Here is a 23,158-nt window from a genome sequence, read left to right as displayed (position 1 = left end):
TATTTTGAGTCTTTTTGCCATTTATATTATTGCTCTGAGGTTCTTGAAAATGTGTCTCATCTTTAATGAGAGTCATAAAGAGGACTTTTTGACCAACACAGGTTTCTGATGTCTTTTAGATCATAAAACTAAGCTGAGTAAGAATTTCCAGAAGTAGCGGGAAAACTGCATTCAAACAGAACAAGAATAAATAACGTGGGATTGAATGAATTGAGGAAGATGAATATAATTTTTACGACTCTTGTTTAAAACATTACCGGTCTTTTATTTTATTTAAAAAAAAATTTTAAGTAGGCTCCATATCCAGCATGGAGACCAATGTGGAGCTTGAATTCAAAACCCTGAGATCAAGAGAAACAATACTGGTCCTTTAAAGTCTACTCTTCCAGATTTAAGGAATCCTTTCCTCTTAAGATACCTATGACTTACAGAAATATGATAAAGTACACCTTTGTGAACAAATTGAAACATTTATCTTTTCTCTCTATTTAAAACCCTCCAAAATTCAGAAACTCTCAGCGACTATTCTTTCTTTCAGGGCAGTTATAACTGTTTGCAAAAGTTCAATAGGAATCTGTTCTCCTTATAACAAGACACCATTGGAAACATTGGTTATTTTACCAAGACTTTGACTGGAATATCATATTCGAGAAAAACATGCATAGACTCAGATATGACCAGACAGCTTTAAGGAACTAGGGTTGATTTTTTGGGGCCAATAAAATCCCTTGGAAATGCTGGTCTGCTATCTTGCTTACAGAGTTCCCAGCAGCCTTACCAGATGAGTAAAGATGTCAAATTCTGGCAGGTGCAGGAACCTCAGGTTATTTTTGGGACCTCAAGAAGAGGAACTCACCTAAATCTATAAGCATTGCAGGCACTGACAGCAGGAATTTAGTTTGGCTTCTGCCCTTGAGAGGCTATGGTGATGGGTATTAAGGAGGGCACATACTGCAAGGAGCACAGGGTGTGGTGCATAAATAATGAATCTTGGAACACTGAAAAAATAAATTTAAAAAAAGTTCCATCTGAAATTCCTGATAAAAAAGTACCAGGGGCACCTGAGTGGCTCAGTTGGTTAAATGTCTGCCTTTGGCTCATGATCCCAGAGTCCTGGGTTCTCTGCTCAGCAAGGAGTCTGCTTCCCTCTCTCCCCCCCACTCTTCCCCCCCGGCTCATATTCTCTCTCTCACTCAGTCTCTCTCAAATAAAAAATCTTAAAAAATTTCCATCAAAGCAGATTTAAAAAACCCTACACAGTAAATCACTATTCTTGCTGAGCTTATGTAAATAAATAGGCAAAGTTTACTAGACCTGGATTTATTTTGCGAAGAAATTAGTAATAATTTGGCTATCTTTGGTAAAAATGAGACTGTAGAAAGAACATGTTTCAATAACACATTTTTGTAGATATTAGATTTTAATACTATTCATTACAAACAGGACTCAATTTTGATTTCTTTTAGTGTCCTCCAATGGCTGGCTACATCTCTCCAAATGAACACTTTGATTTTTCTCCTACTTTTCTGACTTGGAATCATTTGAGAATTAAAACTGTCCTTTTTCCTGAAGCCCTGCAAACTGAAAAAAATAAATGATGTAATGAAATCACCACAACAGCTCATGAATAGACAAAATCTTTGTGCCTCATTGTTTAGCGGGCCCTTGAAGGATCATCAGAGACATCTGAGCTACAAACTAGGATGAGGAGTAGTTGACATTGGTGTACACTGATTTCCCAAGATTTGGGACTAGGCTTGTCTTTCTAATCTTTTTTTCTTAAAAAATTGTGATATTAGAAGACAGTAAACCTACTTGTTTGCTTTTACCTCCCCTTTATTATGTCCTGATAAAATATCATGGCTACTTGCAGATTTAAGTAATATAACTTTGAATATTACCTGAGTACTTTATTATGATGAGAACTTAGATGAAATGTTTATGACCTCTTGGACTTACTCTAATGTTCCTTTAGCTACACTGGTGCCTATAAAGTACCTCTACTAGGAAAAGGCTTTCAAGAAGTGCTACCTAACACAGATTTAACCTGCAGGAAATATAATACTCAACAGATTGACCATTGTGTCTCCATAAACTTAGGTGATAATGTATGAAGAAAGATCCCCAGGTACAAAGGGAGAAACTTAGCTGCAGCTTGTCCAACATGCCAAATTATTCAGTGTACTCACAAACTACATTTTTGTGGACAGAGTAACCTAACACATTATAAGAACAAACAATGGGCATCTACCAAAGCTGATACTTTAGGAGTGACTTGGTGAATTCAGCCTCCTCCTAAATCTAAATTTGCCATTCATCCCAGAAGATTCTGAGGTAACTATGGGTCAATGGCCTTCTTTATTAACCGCAGAAACCCAAAATGTACAGCCCTCTTAATCTGCAGAAAATCATTAAAGACCCTTGTACATAAATACACATAAATGTTAAATTACTGCACTGGTACCAAACTTATGGCTAAGTAGACTTATTTCACTGTCATAATGGGAATAGAAACCATTATAAATACCACCAAAGTTCTTCCCATGGAGGAAGATGGGCCTTATTAGACAATGATTCTTATTGGATTCCAATATCTTCTGACATCTGTGAATTCAGGAAAAATATATGCTTAGGCCCTAAACAACAATGGAGCCCTGAATTCACTTCAACTTGGCCTGTAACAGCTATGCCTATACAAGCTAACATATGGTACATGGGAAAAGAAGATGCTGTTGGGAAGGTTTACAAAACACCTCTGTAGCAGTGCCTGGGTGGCTCAGTTGGTTAAGTGTCTACCTGCAGCTCGGATGATGACCCTGAGCTCTTGGGATTGAGCCTCATGTAGGGCTCCCTGCTCAGTGGGGAGTCTGCTTCTCCCTCTCCCTCTACCCCTCACCCTTCCCCTGCTTGTGTTCACTCTTTCTCTCAAATATATTTTTTAAAGATTTTATTTATTTATTTGACAGACAGAGATCACAAGTAGGCAGAGAGGCAGGCAGAGAGAGAGGGGGAAGCAGGCTCCCTGCTGAGCAGAGAGCCCGATGCGGGGCTGGATCCCAGGACCCTGGGATCATGACCTGAGCCGAAGGCAGAGGCTTTAATCCACTGAGCCACCCAGGCGCCCCTCAAATAAATAATTTTTTAAAAAGCACCTCTGTAATACTCCTTGATTTATTTTGTAACTAGAGTACTTTTCATCATAACTCTACTCCTATATGGTGTAATACTGACTTTCTATCTCAAATACAGTGGTCTGATTCTAACAAAAATTATTCTAATATTAATACTGATGACCAAATGTTTTGGGAGATAGAATTAAAACCACCACAAGATGTAGTATCTATGGAAGCTTACTGGGCAGAGAAATTGTTACATATAATCACAGACAATTTAATTACATTTTAAACCAGTCAGCTCAAACATATCACAAGGCACAAATAACCACTCAAGTTAATTCAATATTATAAAATACCTGTAATGGATTTTTTGGGGGGATTCTTTTCTTTCTAATTCTGTATCTAGTCCCCATTAGGTCTTCAAATATTATTACTTGGATTTTTATTGCTATTTTTGTATTTATGTTATGAATGTTACAAAAATGCAAAGGCAAAAATTCATTACAAAGCACACATACAATGTTTGCATGACAATTCGATCTGATTGAAAAATATATATTGGCTGTAGTATTCCCTGTTAAAGTCCATACTGTTGAACAACACCCCCCCCCCAACTCCTAGGTGACTTACATTGTGCCTAGTGTTGAGGGACATGATGGACCCAGGGCAACTAAGCAATTACTCTGTCATCAAGGGGCAAAATAATGATCATAAACGCTTTCTGTCTAAAGATTATTGATCAAAAAGGGGAAATGATGAAAGAAAAACCTCTAAAGGTATACAAGGAATGTCATTTCTGATTTCTTTCTCAGTCAACACAACTGTAAATAAACTTTGTTTAATCCGAAAACTTGATTTATGGCCTTCCACCCATGCATTTTACATACGCTTTGTGAATAAGTAGCCTATAGCAGAACCATCTTGTCCCTAAGCGATTCAATGTTCCTGCTTCCTGCATTCCTCTGTGATAAAACTCATGGTTGCTGCCTATATGCTAATCTATAATCTTTTGAGCTTGTACAAGATGTAAAAGGGCATATAAACCTATAAAAACTGATCATTCTTGGGGCTCCTGGGTGGCTCAGTGGGTTAAAGCCTCTGCCTTCGGCTCAGGTCATGATCCCAGAGTCCTGGGATCGAGCCCCACATCAGGCTCTCTGCTCAACGGGGAGCCTGCTTCCTCCTGTCTCTCTGCCTGCCTCTCTGCCTACTTGTGATCTCTGTCTGTCAAATAAATAAATAAAATCTTAAAAAAAAAAAAAAACCTGATCATTCTCTGGAACACTTTCCTGTCAGGAGCATGTTTCCAGGCAACTGTCCTAACTTGGGCTCGAAGAAAACGTTCTTACTTTTAGAGATTGGAAAAGGTTTGTTCATTTTTTTTTTTTTTAAAGATTTTATTTACTTATTTGACACAGAGAGATCACAAGTATGCAGAGGGGCAGGCAGAGAGAGAGAGGGAAGCAGGCTCCCTGCTGAGCAGAGAGCTCGGTGAGGGGCTGGATGCGGGGCTGTATCCCAGGGCCCTGAGACCATGACCTGAGCCCAAGGCAGAGGCTTAACCCACTGAGCCACCCAGGTGCCCCTGGTTTGCTCATTTTGTGAAGACAGTGTAGAACCACAGTTCCTTGATTCATTTGATTAGAGTTAGTTCTCAAAATCCAACCTTGGCAGAAGGGCAGCTAAACATCTTTTATTTAATTTTAATTTATTTTTTATTTTTAGAGAGAGAAAGAGCGGGCTTGCGCGCACACACATTCTTGGGGGTGGGGGTGGTGGCGGGGCGGGGCCGAGGGAGAGAGAGAGAGTCCTAAGCAGGCTCCACACTAAGTGTGGGGTCCAGATCTCACAACCCTGAGAGCTTGACCTGAGCCAAATCAAGAGAGGCTTAACCACTGAGCGGCCCAGGCACCTCCCGCTAAATATCTTTTGCTTTATCTACTATATGCAAACTTGAATTGGGATTATTTTGCCCTAAAACCTCAATTCACCTAAACAGGTGGGTTTGTAAACGGCACCTTCTGTTTAATGCTTATTTTTTAGGTATGGAGATTTGTAAATTGTTTAGACATTTCAGGGATTTGTTTTGAATTGTAAACTTAAGACATTTTACATATAACCACAAAAAGTTTTTACAGTCACTTGCTACTATAATTACGGTAGTTTTCCACTTACAGAGAGGCTTACTTTAAAATAAATTCATCTAGGAGTAAAACCGAGTCAATTTAAAGTAAGTACTCATTACATAATAATAAGAAAAAGCTCGCAGCTAAACTAAAACTGAAGCTGGTGGCAACCCAACCACCAGAGCTTGGACAGCTGCGGCCAGGGGGGTGGTGGGGAGGGTGCGAAAGGCTACGGAAACCGGAAAGGCCAAGGACTGGCCGGAAAGCGTCCACCAAGACCAAGAAGAAAAGGCGGTCTTGCCTCCCCGCCCAGTGCGGCACAGTGCGCAGGCGCGCCAGCGCGTCTGCACGCCGCCCCCCCCCCCGGCCTCACTGCGCAGGCGCCCGCGCGGCGTGGGCGCCGGCGTGGTCCCCATGGAGTTACCTTAGCAGAGCCGGCACCTCCGGGAGCATCCGGGATGAGCGGCACGGAGGCCGACCGCTGGGCGTGGCTGCTGGTGCTCAGCTTCGTGTTTGGGTGCAATGTCCTCAGGATCCTCCTCCCGTCCTTCTCCTCCTTCGTAAGTGGCTTCGCCTTCCAGGGGTCGGTGGGTGGCCGCTGCTGTCGAGCCGGATTGCGCCTGCAGAAGTGTCTGGTTGGGCCGTTCTGTTAAGATTTTTATTTTTTTTTATTTTTTAGTTAATTGCTAGCATCCAAAAGTTGCAAAGCTTTACTCCCCAAATCCGGACTTCTCGATTCTCAGGGAGAAAGAATGACCTGGCGACACCAGGCCGCGTTTTCCCCCGGCAGCAGCCCTGAGACTGGAAGTTCGCAGTGCCCCCCTGCTAGCCGGCCGAGCTCGTTTCCGTTATCTCCTGGTCGGCGGAGGCATCTCGCAGCCCTCGCTGCTGGGGGCCAGCGCCTGGCGCAGCACGGAGACCACGCTTTCCTGGAGGCCGCGGCCTTCCCGCATGGAGTGCCGGAGTGCCAGCCGTGCCAGCCGTGCCAGGTCCCAGGTGGAAGGCTCTCAGGCTGCAGCCGCCTCCACTTTTGCGGTCAGAGGCTGGGGAGACGTAATCTCGGCGCTGTGTCACGCTTCCTGTATTCAGGAGAGCAAAGGGCACCGGGGAGCAGCTCTCTCGTGCATTTTGTGTAGGCATGAGTACATTACCTCGTGTCCGGTTGTCACGGCTGCTGTAAAATGCGAATGTCATCCTGTGTCCCTTTACCTCAAAGGAGGAGTCTGACTCAGAGGGTCACTGTGCATCCAGTTAGTGACCACTGGGGCGGAGACTGATCCTTCGTTGTGATTCTCCTAGTTTTGTCCCTCTGCCTCTTGGAGCTTGGTAATAGGGTTGGTGGCAGGTTTGATGAGGTGTGTGTGGGTTAAGGGCGCCCCCTTTACGCCCACAGCGGGAGTCTGACAGACCTGAAAGACCTCCAAGACTGGGTGCGTGCCATTATGGCATTATTGGGGGAAAACGCAGTTCTCCCTGCCCTTACCTCCTGATTTACATTGGTGGTGGTGATGGTGGTGTGTGTGTGTGAAGGGGGTACTATTTAAGACTAGATTTCTAGACAGGATTTCTCCTTTCTTTATTCTACCGGTATTCACTGAGTGCCTGTTTCATGTAAGATTCTATTCAAGGACTGTACTACCTGCATTGTCCAACTAAGGCATGGGGAATTCTCTCTTAACCCCTCATTCCCCCTTGACACTGCTAGGTTTTTAAGATGATGTCCCAAGTACTTAGCATTGCATAAAAGACCCTGAAAGAACTGGCTTCTCCATCTTTTTTCTCTTTTTAAAAAAAATTTTGGTAAAATACACAACTTAAAATTTACCATTTTAGCCATTTTTGGGTATATAGTTCAGTGGCATTAAATCATTACATTATTGTGCAACTATCACCACCGTCCATCTCTAGAACTTTTCCATCTTCCTAAACTGAAACTCTGTCCATTAAACAGTAAGTCCCTATTCTTCTTTCAACTCCGTCCTGGCAACCACAGTTCTACTTTCTGTCTCTATGAATTTGACTACTCTGATTATCTCATGTAGGTGAAATTATGCAGTATTTTTCCTTTTATGCCTGGCTTCTTTCAGTCAGCATAATGCCCTCTGGGTCTATCCCTGTTGTAGCATGTGTTAGGATTTCCTTCTTTTTTGAGGCTGAATAATATTTTATTGTGTATGTATACCACGTTTTGTTTATCCTTTCATCTTTTTTTTTTTAAGATTTTATTTATTTATTTGACAGACAGAGATCACAAGTAGGCAGAGAGGCAGGCAGAGAGAGAGAGGGAGAAGCAGGCTCCCCGCTGAGCAGAGAGCCTGATGTGGGGCTCGATCCCAGGACCCTGGGATCATGACCTGAGCCAAAGGCAGAGGCTTTAACCCACTGAGCCACCCAGGTGCCCCTATCCTTTCATCTTTTGATGGACATGGGGTTGTTTCCGCCTTTTGGCTATTGTGAATAATGTTGCTGGAACACTAGTGTGCAAATACCTGTTCGAGTCTCTGCTTTCGGTACTTTTGGGTAAATATCCAAAGTGGGATTACTGGATCACATGGTAATTCTCTTTTCAACTTCTGGAGAAATTGCCCAACCATTTTCCATCGCAGCTGCACCATTTTGCATTCTCACCAGCAACGTATAAGGTTCTAATTTTTCCACAAGTTCCAGCACTTGCTGTCTTGTTTTGTTTTGTTTTTATAATAGTCGTCCTCAATGGAGGCAAGGTGTCATTTTATTATGATTTTGATTGCATTTTCCTAATGATTAGTGATGTTGAACATCATTTTATGTGCTTATTGGCCATCTGTATATCTTCTTTGGAGAAATATCTGTTCAAGTCCTTTGCCCCCTTTTTAATGGGGCATCAGGTGCTTGTCCGTAAGGGAAGGACATACTCTGTGGGTTCAGAGTGGGGAGTGAGTGAGTATTTGGTTTGTTGTCGTTGTTGGGTGAGGAGTTGTTTACTTACTGGGTATATGATTTGTAAATATTTTCTCCCGTTCTGTGGTTTGCCTGCCCATCTTTTGTCACCTTGATTCTTCTTGTATACCCCATCCCATTTCACCTCTTATTGGAACTATGTGAAACTAAGTTGCTCAAAGAGGCTGTGTTAGTTTTTTTTTTTTTAACTTTTTATTTTTTTATTAACATATAATGTATTATTAGCTCCAGGGGTATAGGTCTGTGAATCGCCAGGTTTACACACTTCACAGCACTCACCATAGCGCATACCGTCCCCACTGTCCATAACCCCACCATCCTCTTCCTACCCCCCTCCCCCCGGTTAGAGATTAAGAGTCTCTTATGGTTTGTCTCCCTCCTGATCCCATCTTGTTTCCTTTTTTTCCTTCCCTACCCTCCAGACCCCCACTTTGCCTCTCAACTTCCTCATATCAGGGACATCATATGATAATTGCCTTTCTCTGATTGACTTATTTCGCTCAGCATAATACCCTCTGGTTCCACCCACGTCATCGCAAATGGCAAGATTTCAATCTTTTGATGGCTATGTGTATATATATATACATATATATATATATATGTATATATATACATATTGCATTAAACATATATATATACCACATCTTCTTTATCCATTCATCTGTAGATGGACATCTAGGTTCTTTCCATAGTTTGGCTATTATGGACATTGCTGCTATAAGCATTCGGGTACACGTGCCCCTTCGGATCACTACATTTGTATCTTTAGGGTAAATACCCAGTACTGCGGTAGCTGGGTCATAGGGTAGCTCTATTTTCAACATTTTGAGGAACCTCCATGCTGTTTTCCAGAGTGGCTGCACCAGTTTGCATTCCCACCAACAGTGTAGGAGGGTTCCCCTTTCTCCTCATCCTCACCAGCATCTGTCATTTCCTGACTTGTTAATTTTAGCCATTCTGACTGGTGTGAGGTGGTATCTCATTGTGGTTTTGATTTGTATTTCCCTGATGCCGAGTGATATGGAGCACTTTTTCATGTGTCTGTTGGCCATCTGGATGTCTTCTTTGCAGAAATGTCTGTTCATGTCCTCTGCCCATTTCTTCATTGGATTACTTGTTCTTTGGGTTTTGAGTTTGATAAGTTCTTTATAGATTTTGGACACTAGCCCTTTATCTGATATGTTGTTTGCAAATATCTTCTCCCATTCTGTCAGTTGTCTTTTGGTTTTGTTGACTGTTTCCTTTGCTATGTAAAAGCTTTTGATCTTGATGAAGTCCCAGTAGTTGATTTTTGCCCTTGCTTCCCTTGCCTTTGGTGACGTTTCTAGGAAGAAGTTGCTGCGGCTGAGGTCGAAGAGGTTGCTGCCTGTGTTGTCCTCAAGGATTTTGATGGATTTCTGTTTCACACTGAGGTCCTTCATCCATTTTTTAGTCTATTTTCATGTGTGGTGTAAGGAAATGGTCCAGTTTCATTTTTCTGCATGCGGCTGTCCAATTTTACCAACACCATTTGTTGAAGAGACTGTCTTTTTTCCATTGGACATTCTTTCCTGCTTTGTCAGAGATTAGTTGACTATAGGGTTGAGGGTCTATTTCTGGGCTCTCCATTCTGTTCCACTGATCTATGTGTCTGTTTTTGTGCCAGTACCATACTATCTTGATGATGACAGCTTTGTAATAGAGCTTGAAGTCTGGAATTGTGATAACACCAACTTTGGCTTTCTTTTTCAACATTCCTCTGGCTATTCGAGGTCTTTTCTGGTTCCATATAAATTTTAGGATAATTTGTTCCATTTCTTTGAAAAAAAAATGGATGGTATTTTGATAGGGATTGCATTAAACATATAGATTGCTTTAGGCAGCATAGATGTTTTCACAATACTTGTTCTTCCAATCCATGAGCATGGAACATTTTTCCATTTCTTTGTGTCTTCCTCAATTTCTTTCATGAGTACTTTATAGTTTTCTGAGTACAGATTCTTTGCCTCTTTGGTTAGGTTTATTCCTAGGTATCTTACGGTTTTGGGTACAATTGTAAATGTGATTGACTCCTTAATTTCTCTTTCTGTCTTGTTGTTGGTGTATCCTGACACTTTACTGAATTCCTGCATGAGTTCTAGCAGATTTGGAGTGGAGTCTTTGGATTTTCCACATAAAATATATCATCTGCAGAGTCATAGTTTGACTTCTTCTTTGAAAGAGGCTGTGTTAGTTTGGTATTCCTCCATGAATTGTTCATAATTTCCTTTTGGCGGGGGGAGAGGAGTGTGTGTTTGGGGTATGGCAGTGGCAGTAAGAGTTGTCATCATCCCGCTCCTTAACCAAGCTCCCAACACACTGATGCTCATCAGCTAGGACACACTCACCAGGGATTATTGCTGCAGTGTGGATGCACATGAGGCTGTGTCCCTGGATGTTACTCATTTAGATGAAAAAGCACTGTGTTCACATTCTGTGCTGCTTCCACAGGTTGTATGACCTCTGTAACCTCAACACAGCTTTCTTGAACCTGTTTCCCCTTGGTTCTAATGCTCATTGTCAGGGTCATCACATATACTCACCTGAGCAGAGATCTGTACCGCCCTGGCACTGGGTTTGTGGTGAAGGTCAGGGTAAAGCCGTAAGGACTGCTCTTCTCCTGAGTAGGGTAAGGCGCTGTTCTTTTTTTTTTTTTTTTTCTTTTCATTTTTCATTTTTAAAATTTCTTTTCAGTGTTCCAGAATTCATAGTTTATGCACCATACCCAGTGCTCCATGCAATACGTGCCCTCCACAGTACCCACCACCAGGCTCCCCCCCCCTCCCGCCCCCCGTCCCTTCAAAACCCTCAGATTGTTTCTCAGAGTCCACAGTCTCTCACGGTTCATCTCCCCCTCCAATTTCCCCCAACTCCCTTTCACGACCATTAGAGGCTGCCTGTTCCAGGCCCTTTTGGAGGACCTAAGTGGGGAAGACCCCGAGGAGAAACCAAGCTTGACTGGGAATGGGCCATGTCCTCCTACATGGAATATAGCGTTCCTGCCAGTGTTTCTGAAGCGTTTTCCACTCAGCCAGTAGGAATGGGGGGCAGGGTGGGGTGGGGTTGGGGCGCACCATCCCGTTAGTCAGGTAGGCTGGTTGAAGCCCTTGAATCAGTCTCTTAGGTATCACAAGTCCTCTGTCTAGCAAAGCCTTGCAGGGTCCTGGGAGGGGACCTCAGCTCAATACTGGGGTGGAGATGGGGGCCAGGATGAGGACTCCCAGTCCTGGTGTTGACTTGGTTGGACTTTTCCTGAGAGTTCTTAATTCTCTTCAAGCTGGTCACAGGGCATATAGATGGGAGGGCCTAGCTCATTTAATAGGTGAACCAGGACTGTCTTCAACCAAAGGCAGAGAACAAGCGAGACGGATATTCCCCTGGGAGCGCCTCTGTGGACGGCTATAGGGGGGCGTACTGCGCAGGCGCCCCGCGCCTAGCAGTGGCGGAGGGCGTCCGGGAGAGCTGTGTGCACTGCGCATGCGCCCTGGGAACGCTGGTGGGAGGTGGGGTGTAGGGGGGCGCACTACTCTGGCGCCCCAGGATTAACGTGGCTGAGAGTGGGTGCTGCGCTGGGGTAAACAGCTCCTCCCTCCACTCCCTTCAAACCCTGGGCATGGACTCCGTGCAGGTTGCCCTCTGGGATTTGGTTTGTGGGGTGACCACCACCTTCATATTTGATGACTTTGAAATTGCCTTCACTTTTTGGTCTAAAAAGTGGCCACCTTCCTCTCCCTCTAGGGGCCCAGGTTCCCGAGGCCAGGGAGGCCAGGGACGGACACTGCAGGACCTGACTCCTGCTGTAGGGGCCTTCCTGAGACCCTCCGCTCTTTGAAAACAGTCGCCTGGTGAGTTCCTCCTGGGACCACCAGGCGTGAGGATGGCCCCCGAATGTTAGTTGTGGGGGTAGTTGAGGGGGCAGTGGGGGTTGAGTGCACATGCGCAGTCGGGACCTCGTGGATGGGGTCATCCAGATGATGATCCAGTGCCGTGAGGAGGGCTCCTAACTCAGAGTCCTCGTGTGGGTCTGTAGCTTCGCCGGAGCCTTGGTCCCTTCTCGGGATGAGCAGTGCGTCGCCAGTATTAGGAACACATCTAAGCAGGCCACCCCAGCATGTCATTCACCTAGTGCCCCCTGTGTTCCAGGGGGGCGAACCTTTGGGCTTAAATGTCATTATACATTAATTAATTTTCAGACGGGGCTAGTCCAGACGCCAGCCATTGAGTGGCGGAGTGGGGTTTGTCTCTTCCAGGCTGTGACTCCAAGTTCAAACCGTAACATTTTGTCCATTCGGAAAGGGGTTTGGAACTTGGACAGGATCTCAGGGTGAGTCTGGTAGGACACTATGAGCTCATGCAGGCTGGCATCCAGCGTCTGGGGGACAAGTGACAAGGAGGATCGATACTACTCTTGTTTTCTCCCTAGATTCTTCCATTGCCTGTCATCTTAATAAGAATTTTGGAAAAACTCGTTTTCTGCTTGAGGATTCTTTATGGACCCATCTCCAGGTCTTTGAAAAAGCTGTACCCCACAAAGGTTATCTGTTTCTGTCAAGTGAGAGGTTTAAGGTTCTGGAAGGTGCTTTTGAATACATAAGGAGGTCAGAGGTTTATTTTTGTTTGAAAATTAATATTCAGAACACTTAAAATCCCTTTATATTTTACTATTTAATTCATAATTCTAGTACATTTTAACTGTCACTTATAAGGAGGTCTTGGATTAATATTGGTACCTATTTGCAAATTTAAATACTTCCAGATATTTTTGTGTACTTGCAGACCTAATTTACTCATTTTCCCTCCCAAGCAGTACAGTTGTCTAATTTAACCATAAGATTCTAAACTCCTCCACAAGCTCATTTTCCCACTCTCACTCACCTTCTAGTCCTGAGTAAACATCTTTGGTCTTCTTAAAAAAATTTTTTTTGGGGTGCCTGGGTGGCCCAGTGGGTTAAGCCTCTGCCTTTAAGCTCAGGTCATGATCTCAGGGTCCTGGGACTGAGCCCTGCATTGGGCTCTCTGCTCAGTCGTGAGCCTGCTTCCCCCTCTCTCTGCCTGCCTCCGCCTACTTGCGATCTCTCTCTCTGTGTCAAATAAATAAAATCTTCAAAAAAGGTTTTTTTTTTTTTTTTTTTTTTTTAAAGATTTTATTTATTTGACACAGAGACACCAAGAACAGGAACAGGGGCAGGGGGAGGGGGAGAGGGAGAAGCGGGCTTCCCGCTTCCTTGGAGAAGGGCTTCATTATGCAGGCGCTAAAGGCTGCTACCTCAGAGGCTGTCCTGGGAACCCACACTTATGCAGATGCCCCTGGACACCCATGACGGGGCGTGGCTCCCAGCTCTATCTGAAGAATTGCCCTGTTGTGTAGAGGGGACCCCAAGCCGAGGGACAAACCCAGTTATTGTGCACTTCCTATGTGCCAGTACACTTACGTATATTATCCCCTTTCATTTTTTTTTATTAATCTCTTTTTCAGAATTTTGAAACTAATGTGCCAAAAAGGTACGCATGCAATACAAAGAACTGATTTTGTTTCTTGAAAACAAGCTGTCAACCTGGGCCCCTGCATTCCCTGACACATTACTGTATAAACAGGTGTCTTATCCACAACTCAGCCATCAGGAACCTTCCTCCTGACCTGCTCCATTCCAGCCAAGGTCCTTTGTAGCAAAGGGTCCCGGTCAGCACTGTGCGTTGCACATACTTGCCGCATCTCCAGTCTGGAAGGCTTCCCGGTATTTCCTTGACTTTTATGGCTGGCGTTTCTGAATATGGCAAGGGCAGTGAGTCTGCAGGATGGCCTTCTTCGAACACCTTTGTCCGGTGTCACAGAAGGGATGCCGTGTTCTCGCTGCATCGCATCTGACCCGGTGGGACGTTCACTCTTCGCTGGGGCTGGGTCCGGAAGGATCTCTCCGTTCCCTGCCCCCCCACTCCCTCCTTGCCCTTGCTGTCCGATGTTGCTGAGGCATCCTGGCCTGCTGCCGGGCGCCACCTGGTGGCCACTGCCATCTGTCCTTGGCTCCAGCTGGCGGGTGTCCCCACAATTGTATGGGGCGGGGGCATCAGGGAACATCCCATGTGGGGGTCTGGCTGTTGAAGGTGCTTTTTCACAAACATTTACATCTATATTTCTCTATCTACCAAAAACCACGAGTTCACACCCATGCCTCCGATTCTTTTTTTTTTTTTTTCTTTAAAGATTTTTATTTATTTATTTGACAGACAGAGATCATTAGAAGGCAGAGAGGCAGGCAGAGAGATAGGGGGGTAAGCAGGCTCCCCAATGAGCAGAGAGCCCGATGCAGGGCTCGATCCCAGGACCCTGGGATCATGACCTGAGCTGAAGGCAGAGGCCTTAACCCACTGAGCCACCCAGGCGCCCCCATGCCTCCGATTCTAATTCAACACTTCAGCATTCATTCTGGTTCTTCCTCATCCATATTTCTAACTCCCAGTTCTCATAGTGAGAAAACGGGCTCCCATTATTTTCAGTATGTTTAGTGTATTTGATCAGTCCTTTGTAATTAATCTCGCATCCCCACTGCTGCCTCCTCCTCCCCACCCCAGTACCTGCGGGTCCCACTTGGGCTCTGACTCTGCGGTTGGCTGGGTGCTTTCCTCTTATCCTGTATGCCTCTTACTCTGACACCTATGCCGGGCTGCCCTTTCTGGAGATGCTCATATCACCATGCTTGCCTCTATCCTCCCTTGCCAGGGTGCCCCTCTATGGGAATGCCCTCCTGACGGTGCTTGGGATTAAGTCCTCCCGCTGGGCTACCCCCTCCTCACTAGCACCGTCCTCTTCCTCTGCCTACCTAATTCAGGACTAAATTCTTCAGGAAGGGAAGAGAATGTGTGGTCCTTGTTACCTGAATGATGCTGGAATTGGTTTTCATTTTATAATCACAATTTTATCGTTACGGTGAAAGATCCAGACATTGTGCTGGAGCGATCCATGGGCATGTCTGCAAAAGAAAAAGTATAATTTGACTGGTGATTCACATCGGAGGCAGTTTTTGTCTGTGGTGGTCCCAGAGGGCAGCAGCAGAACTAGGCCACAGAGGCTGGCTGTGCAGGTCCAGGGCAGCCTGCCCAGCTGGAAGCAGCAGCACTAGGATGGGGTGGGGAAGGTGTCCCCCTGTGGAAGGCACTGACCTCAGCTGTCCACTCTGCCAGATGTCCAGGCTGCTGCAGAAGGATGCGGAGCAGGAGGCCCAGATGAGAGCAGAGATCCAGGACATGAAGCAGGAGCTCTCCACCGTCAACATGATGGATGAATTTGCCAGATACGCCAGGCTGGAGAGAAAGATCAACAAGATGACGGATAAGCTTAAAACTCACGGTACTAGTTTCACCTGTAGTGCAGAAACCTTCATAGGAGCAGAGGAATAGAGAAGTCTTTCTGTAAAGATTGGTAGAACATGTGCTTTGATTCTTAGATGTTCTAAACGTTGAGAGGAACTTCTGAGTTTGTCCAGAAGAAACTCAGTAGTCATGATTACTTTCTCTTTATTTGTCGGTGAACATTTGTTTCCTAAACACAGAAACAACTAACGTCCTCTTAGCTTTTTTTCGTTTCTGTAGGTAGACATTTTGAAATTCAACACTTTTCTTTCCCTTTTTTTTTTTTTTTTTAAAGATTTTATTAATTTGTCAGAGGGACAGAGGGCGCACAAGCAGGGGAAATGGAAGGCAGAGGGAGAAGCAGGCTCCCCGCTGAGCAGGGAGCCGTTCGCGGGGCTCAATTCCAGGAACCTGGGATCATGACCTGAGTGGAACGCTTAACTGACTGAGCCACCCAAGTGCCCCTCAACACTTTTCGAGATAAGCCTAGAGCAAGTGTCATAGTGGATGCCCAAGGGCTTTTGTGGACACTCTCAAATGTGCCCAGAGTGTCCTTATCTGAGAATAGACTGACACGGTCATGGTCAGGTCTTGTTCATCACTGTGTTGGCCACTGTCCCTAACACTCTTCTGTGATGAAGACATTTCCACCCGTGTGCTGTGAATGCGCACTGAGAGAGAGCTGCCTCCAGGCTAGTAAGACATGCAGAGCTCCCCCATCCCCCCACAGGCCCAGGACAAGCTAGTCTCCCACATGTGGGTTAGTGTACAGTGTAGACCGGGAGACCTGGGGAGCAAATGTAGTCCTGTTGGTAAGTACACTATAAAAAGAATCTCTGATGTAGACGAGTAGTTTTAAGGGTGTTCAAAATTAAAGCTTGAAATCTTACAATCTGTGTGTGATTCTATTTTAATGCATGGCATCATGTGTGGCTTTTAAGAAATTGTTTTCTGTTTTCTAAATATACTGAACAAATGTTATACAACATGATTAGAAGCTATTTTATAGGAGGGGAATAACATTTCTGTGTCTTTGAGTATTTTCCTTTATTTTCAGGACTGATAGAATGATTTCATCCTGTTTTTCTTTTCAGTGAAAGCTCGGACAGCTCAGTTGGCCAAGATAAAATGGGTTATAAGTGTTGCCTTCTATGTATTGCAAGTAAGTGTCCTATTGTGTCACCTGGGGTCGTTATAGTTGTTATGGACTGTCCTCCAGAACTGCGGCCACCAGGATCCAGGTCCAGGAGTTCAGGCTTTTTCCACTTCCCGTGGCTGTGCTGCGTGATCCTGCCAGTATGGAACTGAACGCTGTGCATTTATAAGTTAGGCTGAAGGAAAGCCTTTCTCTCTCTCTGTTTTTAAGTTGAAGTATAATTAACATACAGTGTCCTGTTAGTTTCAGGTGTACAACATAACGAATCGGTAATTCTCTACGTTGCTCATTGCTCACTGTGATAACTGTGATCACCACCCCTTACCATGCCGCGCTATGATGGTATTGACTGCGTTCCCTCTGCTCTACTTTTCATCTCTATGACTTACTTACTTTGGAATTGGAACTTTGTACCTCTTAATCCCGTTTATGTTTCCCCCATCCCTCTATTTCTCTTCCCTCTGGCAGCTGTCAGTTGGTTCTGCATTCATAGTTCTGCTTTTTATTTATTCGTTTCATGTTTTAGATTCTACATAGGAGTGAAGTGGTCCGGTGTTTGTCTCTCTCTGGCTTATTTCACATAGCAGTATGCCTTCTAGATGCATCCCTGTTGTTACAAACAGCAAGATCTCATCCCTTTTGGTGGCTGAGTAGTGTTCCCTGTGTGTGTGTCTGTGTGTAAATATATATAAATACACAGCCTCATCTTTATCTGTTCATCTGTCATGGACACGGGCTGCTTCCCTGTCTTGGCGACCGTAAATAATGCTGCGGTAAACATAGGTGTGCATGGATCTTTTCCAGTGAGTGTTTTTGTTTTCTTTGGGTGAGTATCTGGTAGTGGAATGACTGGGTCATATGGTATTTCTATTTTTAACTTTTTGAGGAACCTCCGTACTGTTTGCACAGTGGTTGCACCAGCTTGCGTTCCCACCAGCAGTGCACGAGGGTTCCAGGGGAGTCTGTCTCCTGAGTTGTGAAACACTGGGGTTTGTTAGCACATGGATGCTGACGTAGCTTCTCTGGGACTCTTGGGTGGTGCCGTCACTCCAGTGCAGCTTGGGGAGCCTGCGGGGAAGTGAGAGAAGCTTCTTTAGATCTTGTATTTGCTAAGATGGTCATTTTGGATCATCGCTTGTTACATGGCACACAGACGTGGAAAATGCTGCTCACTGTCAAGGTGAGGACCCACTGTGCTCATTGGAGTCCAGTGCTGTTGGTCCTCAGCAGTCCCGTCTGGGATAAGAGAGTTCCTGGGGAGCTACTCCTGTTGCTGCTTTCCTCTGAGGTCGTGGCCATGCTGTGACCACGCTCGCGGCTGCTGTCAGTGACTCTGGGTTTCAGCGCTGCATGTGGTCCTCCCTGCACCAAAGGCCTCGAGTCAGCCCTGCAAGCCCAGGGTGTCTGGGTTCAGTGATGTACACTAGACCTGAGGTCCTGTCGCTTTGACACCTGTTAGGTTTCCCAGGGGCGGGATTGAAGCCAGACTCCCTCTTTTAAGTCTGCTCATTTGAGCAGCTTCTCCAAAGCACGGGACGGGTGAAGACAGCGCAGAGGATGCTTCTGCTTCGCTGCCACTGTTGAGACTCACAGGGCTCTGTCCACACGCAGATGCCAGCACTGTGTGTGTGTGTGTGTTGGGGGGTGGAGAACGGACTGATGTTTCACGGATCTTAGAGGCATGAGATTGCTGTTGTCACTAATAAGGTATATTTATCATAGGCTGGCTTCTTAAAAGAGATGCTCAGTGAGCAAAGAATACCTTTGTTATAGGAGACTGTGGTTAATTTATCAGCTAATATCAACTAGTTAATAGTGCATATTTATTATTCAGATTAAAACAGGGAAGTGATAATTCAGTAAGAAGGCTACCCCGCTTCCCAGCAGTGTGTTCTAGATGTCCTGCGAACTGGTCTTTAATCAGACCCTTTCGGGGTGCTCACAGGTCGGTGGCGGTGTGGATGTGTCTGTGTGCCGCAAGGACTGCATTGCTGGGGCTTGGGGTCATCGGCTCGGAGCGTCTCCTCAGTGTGTTGGCTGGTTTCTCCTCTGTCTCGGGTTACTGGGCATGTGGCCAGCAGGTGGTCGCACTCATCAGCACTGTCCCCGCAGGCTGCCCTGATGGTGTCGCTCATCTGGAAGTATTACTCTGTCCCCGTGGCTGTGGTGCCCAGCAAATGGATCACGCCGCTGGACCGCCTGGTAGCATTTCCTACTAGAGTAGCAGGTAAGAGTTTTCTGGAACCCAGAGCAGAAGTATACGGCTAGGCCTCTGTAGACATGTGGGGTACAGGGGGAAGGAACCCATGCTCATCCATTCACTAGTGAGTAGTCCTTCGGGTCTTGGCCTCACACAAGGCTCACGGTGAAGACACAGGTCTGGAGAAGTTGCTTACCTTATCCAGTGTCACCGAAATGTTAAGTAGCAGAGCTAGAGTTCACCCCAGGTCTGCTTACAGAATGTCAGCCCGTACCTTGACTGATATCCTGGTTGTTGAAACCCCGATCTCTAGGTCCTAGGTTCTGTGACCTCTTCATTTCTTTTGTGTGGCCTCTCTGCAGCATTTACTGCTATTGGCCATTCTTTTATTTTTGAAAGGTAATGATATCCTTTGGGTGTTAAAAGTAGTACATATCAGATGCCTGGGTGGCTCAGTGGGTTAAGCATCTGCCTTCAGCTCAGGTCATGATCTTGGGGTCCTGGGATCAAGCCCCGCATCAGGCTCCCTGCTCAGTGGGGCATCTGCTTCTCCCTCTCCTTCTGTGTGCGGAGGCAAATAAATAAAATTGTTATTTTAAATAAATAAATGAATAATAAATAAATAAATAAAAATCTTTGAAAAAAGTACATATTGTAGAATGATTAGAGATATAAGAACAATTTAAAAACATCTCATAAGCTATAGCTAACCTCTTTTAACTTTGTGATACATTTTTCCGCTCTTTTTTTTCCTATTTATTTTATACCACTAAGATCATCTGGCACATACAATTTTATTTTGTTATTTTTAAAAAAGATTTTATTTATTTATGTGACAGACAGAAATCACAAGTAGGCAGAGAGTCAGGGAAAGAGAGAGGGGGAAGCAGCTTCCTTGCTGAGCAGAGAGCCAGATGCGGGGCTCGATCCCAGGACCCTGAGATCATGACTTGAGCTGAAGGCAGAGGCTTAACCCACTGAGCCACCCAGGCGCCCTGGTACATAGAATTTTAGATCCCTTTTTACTTTATATTGTAAGCCCTTTCCCGTATCAGTAAACTTTTTAAGGAATTTTGAATAGCTGCTGTTCGTTGGGATATATCATGATGTACTAATTCCCCTGACAGAGTATTTAGGTCCTAATTTCTTACTGTCAGGAATAATGCTGCATGTCACTCAGCCTTTGGTTGTGATCTGTTGCTGGAGGTGAATTACTAACTGAAAAGGAGCGACTGCTTCAGAGATCCTGGTTTCACCACACCCTCCACCCTGCCTCCACCCAACCTTGTGGGCACCACTGCCCGCCTGTGGGCTCTCAGTGCCGCTGAGTAGGAGAGCTCAAGGACGCCCTTCCAGGCATCTAGAGAGCCATTGGCCACTCCTGCAGCCTGACTTCCTGTCTCTCTGTCACTAGCTGGGCCAGAAAGGCATGGGTGGACGCTGCTTTGTTTATAATGGTTTTTTAAGAAGGAAAAACAAATAGTCACACAGGGCAGTTTTACTGTTTGTTAATATCGTATGTAACAATGCCCATCCCTCTAGCAGTTGTCCTGTGGAGTTCCTGTTTAGGAAGGAAGGCAGCCCTGTGCATCAGTAGGAGGTCTGCTGACTCTGAATCGAGGAAACACACACCTAGTTTTCCTTAGCCGAGCACTGCTGCAGAACGGTTGACTTCCTGTAAATTAAAGGTAGCAGAAATGCGGGCAGATCGTAGGCGTGCTCTCTTACGGTGAGCTTCTCCATTTCCAGGTGGAGTTGGAATTACCTGTTGGATTTTAGTCTGTAACAAAGTTGTGGCGATCGTGCTTCACCCTTTCAGCTGAGAGAAGACGAATGCAACTATGACATTTTAGAGAATGGATTTCCACTGAGACGGTTAAAATCTGATTTATACTTTTTTGTTTGTAAGGAAACTAAAGCACAGGTTAGTTTTTTTGTTGAATGCGTGCTTGGTTTTCATGTGAGATACGAGTCATGATTTTGTACACTTGTCACCGTGCTGGAAGGCCAGGCTCTTGCATGTGTGACCTGGCCAGCAAGTCCCGGGTTTGTTACAAGATGGCGCCTGGGCATCCACTTACTGGGGGGTGCACCGTTGGCATACTTTAAAGGTCACATTGCCAACCGGAGAGTCAAAGTTTTCTAACTTAAGTACCTTAAAGACTTTGCACTATTTTTGATCCAGATTAAAAAGTGATTTAAATTTTATTTTAAAACCACTACCAGAATTTTAAGTCTCCCATAGTACTACTAAAAGAATAACACTAATTGACATTGCTCGTGTGGTTTTTCTGTTTAAAGGATCATTCGTGGGATGAGCCGTTGTATAGTTTTATCTACTTATTTGAAGTTGTTAACTTTTCACTGTGTTTTGTAAATGTAGTCATGAAATCATAATGCATTGTTTGAGGCTTGAATTGTGTTTTATATTTAAAGCATTTCAGATGAAGTGTGTTTTATAAGCACTTAATATTTATGCTCTGTAGAATGGAACAAAGTTAACAAAGATTTCTGACTAAATTAATTTGAGTGGATACATTTTTTAAAACACTTTTTTTTTTTTACTGTTTTTTTTTTTTTGAATTCTAATTGACATATAACATTTATTGGTTTCAGGACTATAACATAGTGATTTGATATTTGTATACACTGTGAAATGATCACCACAGTAAGTCTGGTTTCCCCATGTAAAACACTCTTTTTAATTAAAATTTTTGCAAGGGCTTGTGTGACTCTTCCTTACAGCCGCTTACTTGCTATGACGTTTGTAACTGTGACAAGCGACAGAGGACTTTAACTGTTAACTCGGTTGGCTGCAGCCCCGTAGAGCTACATTCTATCCCTGGTTTTTCAAAGGTCATATTTGTATTCTTGAGTTCCCTGTCGATCTAATAAGTAGCTCATTGTTAATTCCACGAATTGTACAAGAGACAGACAAAGTGCTGTGGTGCGTAGTTCGCATCCTCAGAGCGGGTCGGGCTCTTGATTCAAATGTCTCCAGCCCAGGTGACTTAGGTTTTTTTTTTTTTTTTAAAGATTTTATTTATTTCTTTGACAGAGACAGTTCACAAGTAGGCAGAGAGGCAGGCAGAGAGGAGGAAGCAGGCTCCCTGCTGAGCAGAGAGCCCGATGCGGGGCTCGATCCCAGGACCCTGAGATCATGACCTGAGCCGAAGGCAGCGGCTTAACCCACGGAGCCACCCAGGTGCCCAAGGTGACTTAGTTTTAAGGAAGGATGTGGAACAGAGGTCACAGGAGCATTCATAGCAAAAGCATCAGAGGGTTTGTGTGGGCCACACAGGCTGGGAAGGCTGCCTGATGAGGCGAAGGCAGCGACTGAGGCAGCTGCGGGGTTCAGGTGCACGACACCCTGCGTTACCACCATGAGTGAGCCGCCGGCATCAAGGGTGGGATGTACAGTGAACGTTTGGTCGCCATGCAGGGTCCACCCAGGGACATCCTTGGATCACTAATCCTTGTCCAGTCTCCCTGCCGAGACCCTTCTTGATCTCCTAAAGATCCATTCTTTCAGTTAACACTCAAGGAGTTTTGACAAAGCTCTCTGAGGCTAGAGGAGAAGACGTACGTGGACAGCTGGGGACCTTCCCACACGTAGCAGCAGTTGACGAAGACGAGACAACGGACATGTAAGTGTCCTTCATGTTTTACATTGTGGTTTTTCAAAAATGTCATTTGTTTTTAAATAGGTAATAAACATAGTACTGGATTCAAAAGCTACAGAAAGGGGAACAGTGGAAAGGAGCTCTTCTGACTCTTGACCATTGTGTTGCCCCATCTTCTGTGTGTGTGCTGAGCCTCCCCTGCAGTCTGTGTGCGTGCTGAGCCTCCCTTGCAATGTGTGAAGCCCTCTCTAATCACCTTAGATGACAGTGATTTCTTTTTTCTTCCCCTCCTCATCTGAACATCTTACGTATCTATTTGACTCATTTGTCAACCAGTTTTGTATTGACTTGGGATGTCTCCTGTCGTGTAGTTTTGTCTCTAATGTTTTAGATGCTTTTGTGTGTGTGATAAAGGGTTTTCAGGGATGCTACAAGTGTCTTTTGGGCCAGACACTGTCCCTTAGGCTTTTTTTTTAGAAACTCATGGATGAGTGCTTTTTTTTTTTTTTTTTTAATTTTATTTATTTATTTGACAGAGACAGAGATCACAAGTAGGCAGAGAGGCAGGCAGAGAGAGGAAGGAAAGCAGGCTCCCTGCTGAGCAAAGAGCCCGATGCGGGGCTCAATCCCAG

The 23,158-nt window shown here is 44.9% G+C and overlaps 1 protein-coding gene across 1 annotated transcript; it reads left to right on the top strand.

Annotated features, from left to right (window-relative positions):
* The first annotated feature begins 5,604 nt into the window (after positions 1-5,604).
* Positions 5,605-21,453, top strand: GET1 (guided entry of tail-anchored proteins factor 1). The gene is made up of 5 exons (XM_032865312.1): positions 5,605-5,802; positions 15,380-15,545; positions 16,642-16,709; positions 18,816-18,930; positions 20,653-21,453. The coding sequence occupies exons 1-5, from the start codon at positions 5,701-5,703 to the stop codon at positions 20,724-20,726; spliced, it is 525 nt and encodes a 174-aa protein (XP_032721203.1). The 5' UTR covers positions 5,605-5,700; the 3' UTR covers positions 20,727-21,453.
* The last annotated feature ends 1,705 nt before the right edge of the window (positions 21,454-23,158 follow it).

The sequence above is a fragment of the Lontra canadensis genome, unplaced genomic scaffold (assembly GCF_010015895.1).
Source record: "Lontra canadensis isolate GAN:19392208 unplaced genomic scaffold, GSC_riverotter_1.0 scaffold29, whole genome shotgun sequence".
Lineage (NCBI taxonomy): Eukaryota > Metazoa > Chordata > Mammalia > Carnivora > Mustelidae > Lontra > Lontra canadensis.
Note: the sequence above shows the minus strand (reverse complement) of the source record. Positions and strands in the feature narration are given on the sequence as shown.